A 16,522-nucleotide genomic window follows, 5' to 3' on the forward strand; every position below is an offset into this window, starting at 1 on the left:
ATCACCCAGGTCCCTCCACTTAAGTACTGTTCCATCCGGAGCTATATATACTCCAGCTGTAAGTTCAAAGCTTGAAAGGGCCAGAACTGAATCTGCAGCCAAGGTTATGTTGGCCTTTTACTGTTTGCTCTGCTCTGATTGAAAGTGGCTACTGGTAGACGCTTTGTTCTTTAGATTTTAATTATATCTCTGTGCAGGGAACAGTGCCTGCGGAGGCCAGGAGGAGGCACTCAACTCCCTGGAGCTGGAGTTACAGGTGCAGTGAGCTGTCTGATGTAAACACTCAGAATTCAACTCTAGTGATTTGCAAGAGCAAATACTCTAGCCTAAGTGCCTAGCTATCCTCAATCATCAGCCTCTCCGCGCACAGAGGACTGGAGTTAAAGATGTGCCACCACACTTTAAAACAGCCTTCCAGTCTTGCAACAGTTCGACACACCTCAGTCCCACACACCTCAGTCCCAACACTCAGGAATGCAGAGGCAGTTAAATCTTTTGAGTTCAAGGCCAACCTGGTCTACACAGTGAGTTCTAGGACAGCAAAGGTTACACAGAGAAACCCTGTCCCAAAAAACAAAACAGAACTTTCAGATATCTGGACTACCTTCTTATCAAGCATTGGCTGTGGGGGTAGAATGTGTTGTCTCACGAAGTCATTTGCACCGAGAATGTTTACCTGCCCACTTCTCTCCGTGGGAAACTGTGAGGAAGTAGCTGCGCCTCCTTCAAGGGGCTATCTGTACTCGTGCTGTAATCATTCCGTCAGATCTGATTTTAGGGCAAGAATTTCTATCACTTATCTCAGTCCAGCACACACCAGCAGTCAGTCCACTGTTTACTGTCAGACTGGAGCCAGTTCCCAGCTGAAGCACAAGATGTGACCACCTTGGCCTGGATGCTGGGTTTCCAGATTCCAATTCAAGAAGAGCTTCAGTCATTCACCTCCATCCAGTGAAGATTGGTAAATGTCCCACTGTCCATCTTGTCGATGAACAAGCATCCATGCAAGTGATCCATCTCATGCTGGATGATTCGGGCTGTCCAACCACTTGCTGACCACACCACTGGCTCTCCTTTTGGGTCCAGTCCTGAAAAAAAAGTTACAGACTCCCAGGGGTGAGGCTTTGCTGAATTCATGTCAACCTCCTGTCCTATTTATAGCCTATCTACAGAGGCAACATCCAAGAGTGAATGTGAGCAACAGCTCTAATCCCTCCCAGAAAGGATACCTCATCTTGGCCCAGTGCCAACTTTTTATTCAGCGTTGATTCCCAGCTCTACTACAGGGCAAGGATAAATCATCAAACTCTTTTCAAGTGTGATTTATCAAAGCTATTGCAGCTTGACACTGTAGCAAATAGTAACCATATATCCTAAACCAACGTAGACTTTAGCGTGGAATAGCTTGTTCCCAAATCCGGGTAAATTTGAGTCCCACTTTCTTACACAAGCCTCCACCATGACAGGTAAACTGGAAAAATCATGTGTGCAAATACAGACAGACACACGTATATGGAAATCTATACCTACCTATGAGTAAAGGAAGAGACAGACTCCATATCTAAGGAATCTACCCTGTTGGCACCCTGTGACCCATCTAGGCAGGGCTGCCCTGCCCTTCAGAAAGTTGTCAGCCCAGAGTTCCGTGTGTTCCTGAGAACTGCTAAGTTTGCACTGTCCCCAGCCAGGAAGAGCAAGGCCACCCCTCTGCCCCAGTCCCCTGCACCTGAGATCTGCACTGCCTGGAAACGAGGCACACACGCCAGAAAGCCGGCGACACTCTCGCAGCCCTCGGGGAAGGTGACTAAGCGGCTGTCCAGCACCCTCAGGCTGGGGTTCACCAGCACACGAAGCGGAAAGGGTTCCATCTGACGCAGCTCGCGCAGGCGTGGTGAGAAGGCACGGAAGAGCCTGTCCGGGAACTCGAGCACCAGCACTTGCAGCGGCACTCCCAGTTGAGGCGCACTCAGGCCCACACAGCCACGCCGTCGCATGACCTGCACCAGCTGCTCCACCAGCCGCTGCAGCTCCGGCCCCGCCAGCTGCTTGGGTTCCACAGGGGCCGCCACGGTGCGCAGCACCGGATCCCCTACCTGGCACACGCGTGTATATGGCGGCTGCGGCGCTCCCCGCACAAGGCGCCTCAAGTACCGCCAGTAGGAGCGCGTGCGCGCGGCGCCCTCTAGACTGGCCGATGAGCTGCAACTCTGCCCCCGGCTCAGAGTGACCCACGCTGGCAACAGCAGCCTGCCCAGCAGCGCCATGGTGCAGGAAAACGCCGCAGCCCGTCCTCCGGCTAGCGCCAGGGACGCTGGGAAGCGTAGTTCCCGCATAACTTCCGGGCACCCATCATCCGGGACAGCAGCCAGATGGCGACAGTCGTTCGGTTTTATTAAAGCTCTCAAGTTCCACAGGTCTCTGCTTTATTCTAGGCAAAGCAGTCCCCCAACTGCACACACCTTCCCTCTCCAGAAGCCGCCGGCAGCGCCGTGCCCTTAGTCCGCTCCCCAGCCTGGGGACAGGGAATAACTGCCTATGGCTCCTCACTCGGTGGCTCGGCCGGCAGCGGCTCCCCCTCCACGGGCTCCTGAGGCAGCGGTTCCCCTGATTCTCCCTTCTCTGACCCGCTCTCGAGGGTCGCTGAAGCAATAGGCTCCAGGCTGCGCTGCTCCGCAGGAAGCTCTGGAGCTGGGGCCACGAGGTCCGGCACTAGCTCCTGGTCATCTAAACAGAAAACTGCCTCTCTCTTAGGCAAGATAAAGGCGAGAGGTTCCTGGATGGCGCTGATATTCACATGTCCAAGGTTTCCGTGCTTGGAGAGCTGGGTGGGTGAAATGCCTGACCAAGATGGTAGGAAAAACGAAATGAAAAAGAAAAAAAGTTATTAAATTCAATGCAGAGATCTCGGGGGGGGGGTGGAGGAAGGGGACACTAGGTAAAGAAGTGACACAATTGCATATTCCAATACAGCAAGAACATCTTTACTTTTTGAGATTTTTGTTATTTCGAGACGGTCTCACTGTGTAGCCCTGGCTGTGCTGGAACTCTGTAGACCAGGCTGGTCTCTTACATCACAGAGATCCTCCCGCCTCTGCCTCCCAAGTGCTGGGGTTAAAGTTGTGCCAGGCTAAAAGCATCTCTGTAATACAGAAACACAGTTAAACTGGAGTCCCATTGTAAGGCTGGGTGGAGCCAGAGCCAGGAGACACTCAGTAAACACTAGAGTCCAGGGACAGACCCAAGGGAAAGGCCTAGTTCAAAGTAGAGCACGGCTACCCTTAGGCAAGGTCATCACTGACCCAGTGCCTGAGAGAAGCTGTGCTTCCCCTAACCCCGCTCCATAAGAGATCTAGAACTGAGAGAAAATTTTATTTTTTACTGTTTATTTTTATTATTTTTGTTTGTTCTTTGTGACAAAGTCTCTACGTAACCCTGGTAGTCCTAGAACCTACTGTGTAGACCAGGCTGGCCTCAAACTCATGGCCACTTGCCTCTGTCTCCCAAATGCTGGGATTAAAGGCCAGCACCACCAAGTCCAATGAGAAAGACTTTTTTTTTTTTTTTTTTTTTTTTTGAGCTGGGGACCGAACCCAGGGCCTGCCCTTGCTAGGCAAGTGCTCTACCACTGAGCTAAATCCCCAACCCTGAGAAAGACTTTTTTTTTTTTTTTTTTTTTTTGAGCTGGGGACCGAACCCAGGGCCTTGCGCTTCCTAGGTAAGCGCTCTACCACTGAGCTAAATCCCCTGCCCCAAGAAAGACATTTTTAAAACCACTTCTCTGCCAAGCCTGGCGGCAACACACGTACAATCCCAGTCCTTAGGAAGCTGGGGCAGACAGACCAGGAGTTCAAAGTCATTTTCCAATACACAGTAAGGCCTGCCTAGGCTGTGTGAGACTCCTACCTTAAAACAAACAAAACCATGTCTCTGAACATTTTATATATATAAAAAAGCATACAACGGGTAGTTGAGGAATGTCTACCAAGGCATATAAGGTGACAAGACTTCTAAAGGCAGGTGCTAGTGATGGCTACCACCTTTGTATTTTTTCAGAAAGGCACTAACTTACGCTAATACACATGTTATTTAGTTACATGAATATAAAAGTTCTTACTTTATGTGTGTTTACTTTTTTTCCTTCCTTTCATTGGATATTTTTTATTTACATTTTTAAAGATTTAATTATTTATTTTTATATATTTGAGTACAATGTCACTGTCTTCAGACACACCAGAAGAGGGCACTGAATTCCATTACAGATGGTTGTAAGCCACCATGTGGTTGCTGGGATTTGAACTCAGGACCTCTGGAAGTGCCCTTACCCACGGAACCATCTCTCCAGCCCCCATTTACATCTCAAGTGTTATTCCCTTTCCCAGTTTCTCCTCCGGAACCTCCATCCCATCTCCCCTCCCTCTCCTTCTATGAGGGTGCCCACACACCCACTTCCTCCAACCTCCCCACCCTGGCATTCCCCTACACTGGGGCATGGAGCCTTGACAGGACCAAGAGGCCATCCTCTGCTACATATGCAGTTGGAGCCATGGGTCACTCCATGTGTACTCTCTGGTTGGTGGTTTAGTCCCTGGGAGCTCTGGTGGTCTGGTTGTGTGATACTGTTGTAAAACTTCTTACTTTTAAGAGTAGTGGTCCATGGGCTAGAGAGACAGCTGAGAGGTTAAGAGCACTGACTGCTCTTCCAGAGGTCCTGTGTTCAATTTCCAGCAACCACATTATATATCCCATCTATAATGGGATCTGATGCCCTCTTCTGGCCTGCATGCATGTGCAGGTAGAACGCTGTATAAATAATAAATAAATCTTAAAAAAAAAAAAAAGAGTGGTGGTACATGCCTATAATCCCAACCCTTGGAAGGAGCAGGATGACCAGAAGTTTATGAATGGTGTCAACCATATATAAAGTTCAAGGTTAGCCTGGGACTTGACTAGGCTGGGTATGGCACACACTTTTAATCCCAGCTACTTGGGAGGCAGAGGCAGGAGGATCTCTTGAGTTTGAGGCCAGCCTGGTCTACCAAGTGAGTTCCAGGATACATACTGAGATCCTGCCCAGTCTCAAAACAAAAAATAAGGGCTAAAGACATGGTTCAGTGATTAGAGGTCCTGAGTTCAAATCCCAGCAACCACATGGTGGCTCACAACCATTTGTAATGAGATCTGATGCCCTCTTCCGACAGGTATGAAGGTGTGCAGTCAGATAGAGCACTCACATACATAAAATAAATAAATCTTTACAGAGTTCCAGGACAGCCAGCGCTCCACAGAGAAACCTCTGAGGAGAAATCCCATATCAAAAACCAAACAAACAAAATTTTTAAAATGTTTCCGTTTTTTTTACCTAAAGTCTGGGCTATCTGAGCTGGTGGGAAAAGGACTTGAAGACAGCGGTTCAAATAAGGAACAAGGTCTTCCAGGAAGGCAGTGCAGAACTGGACAAAGATCTCATGCTCCCCACTGCTGAACACAGCCTCTTCTGCACGATGGAATGCTAGGATTGTTTTGGTTACCTACAAGACAAGGATGTTAAAAATCAACCACAGAGGAAGTGTGCTGCTGCTGTGTGGAAGAGCAGACTTGCAGCATGAGGAAAGTTCATTCACAGCGGGGGTCGAGGGGAGGGAGGTCTTTTAATCCCAGTGCTTAGGGCTAGGGACAGAGGCAAAGGCAGGCACAGCTCTGTGAGCTCCAGGCCAACCTGGTCTACAGTACAACTTCCAGGACAACCAGGGATAAACAGAAATCCTGTCTTGAAAAAACAAAGAAAATTATTCCAAACAGATGTTTAATTGCTATCTTGTTCAAATTCAGAACAATAAACACAATTGTGTCATTTCACTGGTAGATTTCTTTTTTTTTTTTCTCTCTCTCTCTCTTTTTTTTTTCCCCCAGAGCTGGGGACCAAACCCAGGGCCTTGCACTTACTAGGCAAGCCCTCTACCACTGAGCTAATCCCCAACCCCTCACTGGTAGATTTCTGACCCAATGGTTTGTGTTCTGTATGGTTCCCAGTTTTAGTAGATGGGGTGTAATTAAATAATTCAGGAGAGATGCTCTCCTGATAGCCTTGAGGAAGAAACAGCCATGTCGTGTGATGCCTGTGGCAGATGGCCTCTAGGAACTGAGGGCCTCAGTTCTGCAATTTTCCAATGGCACAGAATGGCACCGGATAACTGAATGAACCTCTAAGGGAACCCAGAATTCTAACTCCAACAGATGCCTGGACCCAGCTGACACCCTGAATATAGCCTGTGAGACTGAACACCTAACCCAGCCACTATACCTAGATTCCTAGCTCATTGATAGTAGCTGACATATATAAGGGATTTTAATCCAGCAACAGGGCCACTCTGGCTGGAATACAAACACGCCCTTATTACACATCTTTAATCCCAAACACTGAAGGTAAAGTTAGATTGTAGAACCCATGTTTGGAAGCAATGTTTAATTGAGAGGCAGACAAAGTGACAACTCAGAGAAAAATATGACAGAATAGGATATGCCCAACTCTCACAATAACAAAGAAAGAGAGATACTTAAGAGAGAAGGGGTGGGGGGATGGGCAGTTTTACAGTTGACAGTCGTACAGAGACAGGTTACAAAGAGAGAACAAGCCAGAGAACAAGGAGCCAGAAGATTAGAATACATTGCCAAGGGTTGGGGATTTAGCTCAGTGGTAGACTGCTTGCCTAGCAAGCGCAAGGCCCTGGGTTCGGTCCCCAGCTCCGAAAAAAAGAAAAGAAAAAAAAAAAAAAACATTGCCAAAGTTAGTATGAAGACAAGCAGAGCAATTCAGTCAGAAGCTGAGAAAAGCCAGTTTGAATCAGTCAGCAGTGGAGAGGAGCTTTGAGCAGAACAGCTGAGTTAGAGTTTGAGCAGAATCAGCCAGAATTCAGAAAGAGCTAGAAAGGGTGAGCTTATTTGGCAGTAAATCCAGAGGCTGAAAATATCCTAGATCTTTAAATAAGAGTATACTAGAAGCTTCCAGGACTAGGCCTAGGTTAGCAGATGTAGACAGTAAGCCTCAGAGAAGACAATTACATCAGGCAAATAAAAGATACTTTTACAGCTATCTGTTAACATTTTAAGCTGCTGAACTGGGGCTAGAGAGATGGCTCAGCAGTTAAGAACACTGACTGGGGGGCTGGAGAGATGGCTCAGTGGTTAAGAGCACTGTCTGCTCTTCCAGAGGTCCTGAGTTCAATTCCCAGCAACCACATGGTGGCTCACAACCATCTGTAATGGGATCACATCCCCTCTTCTGGTGGGTCTGAAGACAGTGACAGTGTCCTCACCTACATACATATAATGCATATAATAAATAAAATCTTTAAAAAAAAATCTGCTGAATTTCTGGAAGTTTAGTATCAAGCAACAGACTGATTGTCACAGGTACTGTACTTTATAGCTTCTTCCAGGATCACCCCACAAACGGTGATCCATCAGAGATCACGGTAAACCTCTCAAAGTCAGCAGATACCATGGTTATATGGACTGGTTCTATACAATAGCTTGACTGGCTGTTACCAAGGGCAACCCAAGGTAGCAGAAAATTACTCACCTTCATAAGGGCGTCCTCCAAGGCCCCAGTTACATCCTGTGCTAGGGCCACAGGGCAACAGAGACGTAAATCATTGAAAGCAACCAAAATGTTGTTGAGGAAGCAGGCGAGAGGTGGGAAGTCTAAGAGCACCATTGGTGGCTGCAGCGTCCCTGGCTGTGTGGCTGGCACTGCAGCAGGCATGTTGCTGCTGCCCAGGATGGCTGCAGCTGAGATGAGGGTGTATGAAGTCATCTCATCCTGGAATTTCTCCACAGCTTCTTCAACTGCTTTCTGGAAAGTATTGATTGCCACCCTCTGGAAAACAGGAGCCAACTGGCCACGGAAATCAGCCCCCACCCGGCTAAAGGACAGCCCAAAGTACATGCACTGTCCAAGCAGAGAGTCCAGGCGGCCACCTATACCCCGGTAAAGGTCGGTCTCCAGCACCTGCAGGAACTGTGAGATTTTCTGTAACACCCATCCATGGAAGATGGCACCCTCATTCACAGTGTACTGGCCCATGGCAGGTGGCAGCAGGGGGTCCTCATCTGAGAAGATGGCACGGTACTGTGTGATGATATCAAAGAGATGGACGCGGCAAGCCTCAATAGTCTTTGTGATATGGAAGTAAGGATCATCATTCGGGATGGCAGTCAGGATGGAGCGAAGCCAAGCGTCCCGGGCCTGAAGAAATTTCACCCTCAACTCAGCCTCAGTGAAGACATCCATGCGTCGAAGATAGCCAATGACACGCAGGCAGGCTGGGAGCTGGATGCTGGTCCTCAGCTGTTGGATCAGCTGGCTTAGCATCAGCTGCATGGACTGGCGAACTTCATTCACAATGCCCTGGCAATAAACACTGAGTCGTTTAACACTCTCAGAGAAATACTTTGGAACCCATCCTATTAACCCTGGAAGCCAACATTCTTGTGGCTTTCCTGACATATAACATGGTTTTCTAAAGCTGACACCTGCAGGTTTACAGAGATCTGATTACATAACTAGTTCTCCTGCTCAAAAATCGTCCTAGGATTTCCCGTCACAATCAACAAACTACAACCATTCATCATGGTCTCCAGGCCTGCCTGATTCTACAGCCCTACCCAACTCCTAAAGCCCCAGACTTACCTATCACAGTCCAATAACAGGGGCTGCTTTGGGACCCCCGAAACACGCCAACTTCTTCCCACCTTACCTGTTTTGCTGTCTCCCCAGATCTTTAAGTCCTGTTTTTTTTCTCATCATTAAGGTCTTGGAAAAGCCTTTCCTGACAATGATAGTGCAGCTGCACTCTAGTAACCCTTGCCAGATCTCCACCCTTGTACCTGGTTCTGTCTGTTTGTTTCTGAAATAGAATCTCAGATAGTTCAGCAAGCTTGCCTCAAACTTACTAAGCTGCTAAGGATGGCCTTGAACTCCTGACGGACCCTTCTGTCCCTTTCTTCCAAGTGCTGAGTTTACATACACACCCCACCATGCCTGCCTGGCTTTCTCTGGCTTATTTCTTCAGACATTTACCAATCTCTGCAATACTGTTATTTATTAATTACAAATTCTATTTATCAATTTATCAATTATATTCTCTAATAGAAGCTTCAATGAGAACCAGGGTCCTGAATGTTTTCTTCACAAGGTATTCTTAGTACCTAAGTGTCAGGCACATGAGGATCTTTGAATAAGTGCATCAATATCTTCTGTTCAGCTTACTGGCTGGCAGAAAAGATATGAAATATGCAAGGGTTTCTACTGAAAGGTTTAGTCACAATCACAGAATTAGCCATAAGATCATCAGTTGAGGGCCCTCTGGGCAAGTTGGCTACCTGGATAACAGGGATGGAGGAGTATTTCCTTTCCAGTCGCCGTACATAGGCTGCAAGCTCCAGTGCCTCTTCATAATAGCTGTTTCGGACACAGGTGTCCATAAGCTGGGGAATCTCTAAAATCTCCAGGATTTCCGTGTGCCGATTTAGAGTCAGGGTATTCATCCGGCGGTTGGAGCTGATCTCCTCAGCTTCCTTCACGAAGTTCCTAGAGCCAATCAGGAAAATGTGTGTCCTTACTGTTTTGCACAGCAGTTTGTAACAAAGCACTTACTGGACCCTGGGCTAGCTGGTCTACCTAACCTATTTCAATCTTCACACAGGGCTGGCTGTGATGGGGTACACCCATGGTCCCAGCCCTCCAGTGGCGGAGGCAGACCAGCCAGGGATACATAGTGTAACCCTATATAAACAAAAATCCTCACCTTAAACCTACAACTCCTATTACACTTGAGAAAACGTTTAAGTTGGAAAAGACTTTCCAAGGGGCTGGAGAGATGGCTCAGCGGTTAAGAGCACTGACTGCTCTTCCAGAGGTCTTGAGTTCAATTCCCAGCAACCACATAGTGGCTCACAACCATCTGTAATGGGATCTGATGCCCTCTTCTGGTCTGAAGACAACTATAGTGTGCTTATATATAATAAACAAACCTTAAAAAAAAAAAAAAGAAATAAAGGAAGAAAGAAAGAAAGAACTTTCCAAGATCACATCATTAATAGATGGCTTGCATGGGAGTCGTCATGATGGCTCAGGGGGTCAACAGTGCCTGCTGACCTAAGTTTAATACCCACATCCCTCCAATGGAGAGAGAGAACCCACTTGTACAAGCTGTCCTCTGACTTCCACATGAACATGGAATTTTAAAAATGGTTGATGGATTTGGATTGGCTGCATAGACTGTCACATTTAGGACTGAACTGCTCTAGGTCTCATAAAGAAGGACAATGTTATGGCAAAGTACTTGGCTTCTCTAGACCTGTCTTTTCATTGGTGTGAAAGTTCGAGACAGGCAGGATGACATGTACACAGGACCTCACACAAAGTAAACGTATGGAAAGTATACAAGTCCCTCACCAGCTAGAATTAAAGCTGGAGAGGTGGCGCTGTGATCACTGCTCTTGCAGAGGACCCCAGTTTAGGTCCCAACACACGTATCTAGTGACTCACAATCACCTAGTCCCAGGATATGTGACAACCTTTTCTGGCCTCCTTAGGCACATATGGTGCACAGACATATGTTGTTGTAAAAATAAAAGAAATAAAAATGCTGTCTTTTTTCGCTACTAGGATCAGCACTGCAGTGCCCCAAGATATCTGTTGGATATCTTAATTCTCAGTCAGCAAAGCGTCTCACCTACTCTGCTCCATCCCATATCACACTGCCAAATGCCTCTCTCTGAGCCTGGCAACACTCTCTCTACCTATCTAGTTCCCGAGGCAGGTTTCCATGCCAGAAACACACGTCCCAATTCCACAGCGGCCCAGTGTCTCCAGCCGCTGCACCTTCCTACATTCAAACCGTCACATAAAAGAACACACAACACAATAACCTTTGACCCAATTGATAAGATGTAAATGCCCAGCTAAACATACAAAGCCCAGTACACATCCATCCCTTAAGAACATTAATAACAACCTGTAAACAGAGTGGAATCTTAACTTCAGCTTCCATTTTCTCTCCTCCGAGACTACTACTCTCTGTCCCTCCTGTCTCCTCCTCTTCCTTCCAACTGGCAGCCGTCCTTGGGGCAGTGGAATTAGCATCATATAGATAACTCCAGGGCAAACCACAAGAGACATACATGCAAGCAAACACTCATACACATTTTATTAACATTCTTTTTTTTTTTTTTTTTTTTTTGGTTCTTTTTTTGGGAGCTGGGGACCGAACCCAGGGCCTTGCGCTTCCTAGGCAAGCGCTCTACCACTGAGCTAAATCCCCAACCCCTTAACATTCTTTTTAAAGATTTATTTTATATATGTGAATACACTGTTGCTGTCTTCAAATACACTAGAAGAGGGCATCAGATCCCATTACAGATGGTTGTGAGCCACCATGTGGTTGCTGGGAATTGAACTCAGGACCTCTGGAAAAGCAGCCAGTGCTCTTAACCGCTGAGCCATCTCTCCAGCCCCTAATAGTTTTCTAATAGAGCACTAGCCACCCTATAAGCCACACTCTTGCCCTAAGACCCTCCGGTCCTAATGTTATGTGCTGCTATATAACTTTCATTCTCCCACTTAAACTTTCTCCACTTTTCTATAATAATTTCAGAAACTAGCTTTATGAAGTTCTCAATCTCTTTTCAGACATACAGGATACAAAACCTTTTTTAAAAACCAAGCCTCCGGGCTGGAGAGATGGCTCAGTAGTTGGGGGCACCAACCTGCTCTTCCAGAGGTCCTGGGTTCAATTCCCAGCAACCACATGGTGGCTCACAACCATCCCTCTTCTGGTGTGTCTGAAGACAGCTACAGTGTATTCATATAAATAAAATAAATTAAAAAAATTAAAAACAAAAACAAAAAAAAAAAACAAGCCTCCGGGGTTGGGGATTTAGCTCAGTGGTAGAGCGTTTGCCTAGCAAGCGCAAGGCCCTGGGTTCGGTCCCCAGCTCCAAAAAAAAGAAAAAAAAAAAACAAAAACAAAAAACCAAGCCTCCAAAGAAAAACTGATCTGCTGGATAATAGCAGAACTAAGTATATTAGATTGAGGATCTAGAAAGGTAATATAGATTATAAAGGAAATGCTTTTTGACAACCTACAATGTCTTCAAATAGGATTTGTCAGCTTCCTATCAATGGAAGTTTTGAAGCTGAGCACCTCCAGCCCACCATGGGTGTGTGTGTGTGTGTGTGTGTGTGTGTGTGTGTGTGTGTGTCCGCGCGCACGCGCTCACGCGGGTGTGTGTGTATTTATATAGGGTTAACTATGTCAGGCCCAATGAACTGCCTCACACAGACTTTTTGGTTTGTTTTGATACAATGTCTCATGCATCTCAGGCTGGCTATGAATTCAATACTCAAACTAGGATGATGACCTTGCGACTCAAGTGGTGGGATCACAAATGTCAACATGACTGGCTGAACTTTTATTATCTTTGAATACAACAGCCTATGAGGGAGTTGGCTTTCAATTCTGACTTGGAAACTTACTGTGTTCTTGGACAAGTGACTTCACTTCGACTTCCTTGTCTGTAAAATAATGACGATACCTACCTAGATGGCTGTTGTGAAGTTTAAGTGGATTCATGAGGCAATCAGAAGAGAGCTCTGTGCACTACGTGTGGGTGACCTACGTCAGATACATTTATGCACCGCTCAGTATTAGGCCAGCCTCACCTGCAGCTCTGCTGGAAGCTGGGTAAACGGTCGAGCAGGTGCCCGAGGGACGCCTCCACGTCTCCAAAGAGACGGTGTATGCGCTCGGTGCATTCCGCACCGCGAATGAACGTCTTGTAATTGGCGAAGGCCAGGTCCCGCGTCTGCTGCAGCAGCTGGGCCCGCTCCTCCGCCAGGCGCTCCGGTTCGCGACGCAGCCGGTCCAGCCCGGAGCCGCTCAGCTCCCGGAGGTAGCGGCCCACGTCGGGTTTCTCACGCCATTGGGCCTCAGGGAAGCGGTCGCGGAATAGCGACGCCAGGAGTCCTTCATCTTCCACCTCCCCCAGCGCAGCTGCTGTGGCTGTTGTCGTGGCAGAAGCTGTCGTGGAGGGCTGGAGAGACAGAGCAGCTGCCATCTTTCCACGACACCGTCACTTCCTCTCCAGACCCGTGAGGGCGCTGTTTTCGCTGGTGGAAACGGAAACAGTTGGGAAACATTTCCTGTCTCTATGGTTTCTCACCTAGCCGACTTTCTGTCCCCAGAAGTTCGCCGTTAGGTGGCGCTAGCGCAAAGAACACGTAAAATTAGGCTAGAGAGGCACGCTTTGGTGTACCCAGGAAGTAGAGATAAAGTGACTTCCACTTCCGGCTCTCCAGGCACGAGGATCCGGAGAGCCAAGCTAGTGGGAAAATGAGGCCTTTGACTGAAGAAGAGACCCGCGTAATGTTTGAGAAGATTGCGAAATAGTAAGAACCCGAGAGGCGGATGAGGGACGGGCGTGCGGGGAGTGGGGATGCGGCACTGGGGCGGGACGGTTCCTGCTCAGCTGCCAGTCTTCTTCTTGCCCTCAGCATTGGAGAGAATCTACAACTCCTGGTGGACAGACCGGACGGCACCTACTGTTTCCGGCTGCACAACGACCGAGTGTACTATGTGAGGTGAGGTGATATGGGGCTTGGTGCTCACTGTGTATCGGGCTGGAGGCCGGCATCCATCAGTGGCCGTCACCGGGTACCTTCCTCCCACGCCCCTGTAGTGAGATGATCCTGAAGCTGGCCGCCAACATCTCCGGAGATAAGCTAGTGTCCCTGGGTACGTGTTTTGGAAAGTTTACCAAGACCCACAAGTTCCGGTTGCACGTTACAGCTCTGGATTTCCTTGCACCCTACGCCAAGGTATGTGGACCTGGTCTCCATTTTGCTATCCGGGATGAAGTCATGAATGGCGGCCAGATGAGAACAGTTTCTGACAATATCAGTGCAAGAAACTGTTTGTAGCTTGCGTTTGAACATGGTTAGGGAGCGTTATGGCTCCGAGAGGGCTGTGGAGCTGCATAGCCTAGTTGTCTACAGGAAAGCAGGCCTCCACAGTGTCAGCTGGGTATCAGAAAGCAGAGACAAGTGGCAGTGGTGTGGATGATCCTAGGGTCCAAAAAAAAAATTGTTACCTATTATGTAAATTGCTTGTAACCTAAACGTTGCAATGTAAAGTTGAGGATGGGACTCCATGGTGAAAGGTCAAAAATCGGGGTCCAAACAACTTAAAGGGAACGGTTTCGGGGTTGGGGATTTAGCTCAGTGGTAGAGCGCTTGCCTAGGAAGCGCAAGGCCCTGGGTTCGGTCCCCAGCTCCAAAAAAAAAAAAAAAAAAAGGGAACGGTTTCCTTCTCCCCACCGGTCTCCTTAAACACAGGAGCAGCCACTAATCCACCTGCAGAGATAGAACCTAGCATCTTTGTCTCTTGGCTTTTAACTCTCTTTCAGTATAAAGTGTGGATAAAGCCTGGAGCTGAGCAGTCCTTCTTGTATGGAAACCATGTGTTGAAATCCGGTCTGGGTCGGATCACTGAAAACACGTCTCAGTACCAGGGAGTAGTGGTTTATTCCATGGCAGACGTTCCTTTGGTGAGTAGCGGCCATTGCAAATGCCAAGTACCTACTGAAAAGGATGTGGTTCCTATCAGCACCTCTGAGACTGACCTTGGCCCCTACACATTTCTCAAAGATATAACTGCTTCAACATAGGTTTTTGGTTTTGTGTTTTCTGTAAATGAGCGAGTGTCTGTTCTTTCAATTCCAGGGTTTTGGGGTGGCAGCAAAGTCTACCCAAGACTGCAGGAAAGTGGACCCCATGGCAATTGTGGTGTTCCATCAAGCAGACATTGGGGAGTACATACGCCATGAAGAGACGTTAACTTAAGATGGCCATCCCAAGAACATTTTGCTGTGTGAGAGGACTTAGCTTTGTTTCCTGTGTGCCGGCCATCATGTTAAATCTGGATAACACTGAGATATGCAGCTTGGATTCTTATCAACAGAAATGGCTCAAAAATAGGGTTTCTGGCCCTCTAGAGCCAAATGCAGGTGGATCACAAGGATAAGGCCAGCTCAGGCTACTTGGCAAGTTCAAGGCTAGCCTGGGCTACCTAGTGAGGCTTGTCTCAGAAATCTAAAACAGACAAATCAGAACCTATGAGCATTTGTGTGAGCAAATTGAGTGTTTCTATTTTATGTCTGCATCATCGTTGATTCAGAAGCCTTGTTCTGAGTGACGGTTTCTAAGTTACTTCACCGAGGACAGGGATAATCTTACTGTTATCTGTGATAACTCTTTTCCAGGCTTATAACAGCACAGTGGACTTTCTAATGTTTGTTAATATTAAAGTTAGAAACAGCTATATAAGGACAGTAGGCCATGCCTATGGTTTTATATATGGAGTTTAATAAATTGTAATGGTTTTATTTTCTTTATATGTGTAATTGTTTTGTCGGCATGAATGGATGTGCACTGCATATGTGCCTGGTACCCAAGGAAGTCAGAAGATGGCTTCAGATCTGGAACTAGAGTTACTGGTTATAAGCCACAATGTAGGTGCTGGGAATTGAACCCAGGTCTTCTGTGAGAACAATGGTGCCCTTTTTTTTTTTTTTTTGTTCTTTTTTTTCGGAGCTGGGGACCAAACCCAGGGCCTTGCGCTTCCTAGGCAAGCGCTCTACCACTGAGCTAAATCCCCAACCCCCAACAACGGTGCTCTTAACCACTGGCCATCTCTCCAGCCCCTAATAAATGTAATAGATGCAGTTTGACTATTTTTCTTTTTGGTGAGCGGTGTATAGTGTGGAAGAATCTACATTCAAGCCTCAATTCTGCCACTTGCCGGCTGGACAAGTCACTCTGCTTAGACAAGTTTCTTTTCTTCCTTTCTTAAAAGAAAAACAAAAACATGAAACTGCCTTGGAGAGTGGGGCAGAGGCAGATGGGGCTCTGTGGGTTTGAGACCAGCCTGGAGGATCTACATACGGAGATCCTGGCCAGCCTTAAAATACAAACTCAAAACCCACAAAACTGAAATAATACCTCTAGTCATCAATGTAACAGTAGTATTCAGAATTGAAAGTAACAGTTGGAAATCACCCAGCCTAGGATCTCGTAAACAGTAGAAATGCCCTGTCTCAGAACAGAAAATTGTGTGTGCGTGTGTGTCTGCGTCTGCGTGGGTATCTTCCACGGATATCAGTGTCCTCAGAGGCCAGAAAACAGTGGGGATTCCTTGGAGCTGCCCATTGTTGGTGATGGGAACCCAACTCTAGTCCTCTGTAAGAGATTGCTCTTTCTTTTTTTTTTTTTTTTTTGGTTCTTTTTTTTCGGAGCTGGGGACCGAACCCAGGGCCTTGCGCTTCCTAGGTAAGCGCTCTACCACTGAGCTAAATCCCCAGCCCCCGAGACTGCTCTTTCTTAATTGCTGAGCCATCTTTCCTGGCTGTGTTGAAATACTTTTGTTACTTTTTTATTGCAACAGTTTATTCTAACTATGTATCC

At 47.2% G+C, this 16,522-nt stretch overlaps 3 protein-coding genes across 7 annotated transcripts; 1 reads left to right on the forward strand and 2 right to left on the reverse strand.

Annotated features, from left to right (window-relative positions):
- Window positions 1-157: 157 nt before the first annotated feature.
- Pdf (peptide deformylase (mitochondrial)) lies at window positions 158-2,280 on the reverse strand. Its single transcript, NM_001401071.1, has 2 exons — window positions 1,727-2,280; window positions 158-1,088 (listed from the first exon to the last, which is right to left on the reverse strand). The coding sequence occupies exons 1-2, from the start codon at window positions 2,262-2,264 to the stop codon at window positions 931-933; spliced, it is 696 nt and encodes a 231-aa protein (NP_001388000.1). The 5' UTR covers window positions 2,265-2,280; the 3' UTR covers window positions 158-930.
- A 94-nt stretch (window positions 2,281-2,374) lies between these two features.
- Window positions 2,375-13,144, reverse strand: Cog8 (component of oligomeric golgi complex 8). Of its 5 annotated transcripts, none has more exons than XR_015643328.1 (5): window positions 12,725-13,144; window positions 9,382-9,589; window positions 7,580-8,407; window positions 5,056-5,528; window positions 2,375-3,058 (listed from the first exon to the last, which is right to left on the reverse strand). XR_015643328.1 is itself a non-coding variant. In NM_001106182.2 (5 exons), the coding sequence occupies exons 1-5, from the start codon at window positions 13,117-13,119 to the stop codon at window positions 2,534-2,536; spliced, it is 1,905 nt and encodes a 634-aa protein (NP_001099652.1). In that variant the 5' UTR covers window positions 13,120-13,127; the 3' UTR covers window positions 2,375-2,533. The 5 variants fall into 5 exon arrangements, 1 of the variants encoding a protein (NP_001099652.1); NM_001106182.2 differs by having other exon boundaries at window positions 2,375-2,838; window positions 5,360-5,528; window positions 12,725-13,127; XR_015643327.1 differs by lacking the exon at window positions 2,375-3,058 and adding an exon at window positions 3,367-4,284 and having other exon boundaries at window positions 5,164-5,528.
- Window positions 13,145-13,306: 162 nt separating this feature from the next.
- On the forward strand, window positions 13,307-15,449 carry Nip7 (nucleolar pre-rRNA processing protein NIP7). The gene is made up of 5 exons (NM_138847.2): window positions 13,307-13,450; window positions 13,556-13,642; window positions 13,741-13,879; window positions 14,467-14,607; window positions 14,783-15,449. The coding sequence occupies exons 1-5, from the start codon at window positions 13,395-13,397 to the stop codon at window positions 14,900-14,902; spliced, it is 543 nt and encodes a 180-aa protein (NP_620202.1). The 5' UTR covers window positions 13,307-13,394; the 3' UTR covers window positions 14,903-15,449.
- Window positions 15,450-16,522: the final 1,073 nt, after the last annotated feature.

Source organism: Rattus norvegicus, chromosome 19 (assembly GCF_021556685.1).
Source record: "Rattus norvegicus strain SHRSP/BbbUtx chromosome 19, alternate assembly SHRSP_T2T, whole genome shotgun sequence".
In the NCBI taxonomy this organism is placed as follows: domain Eukaryota; kingdom Metazoa; phylum Chordata; class Mammalia; order Rodentia; family Muridae; genus Rattus; species Rattus norvegicus.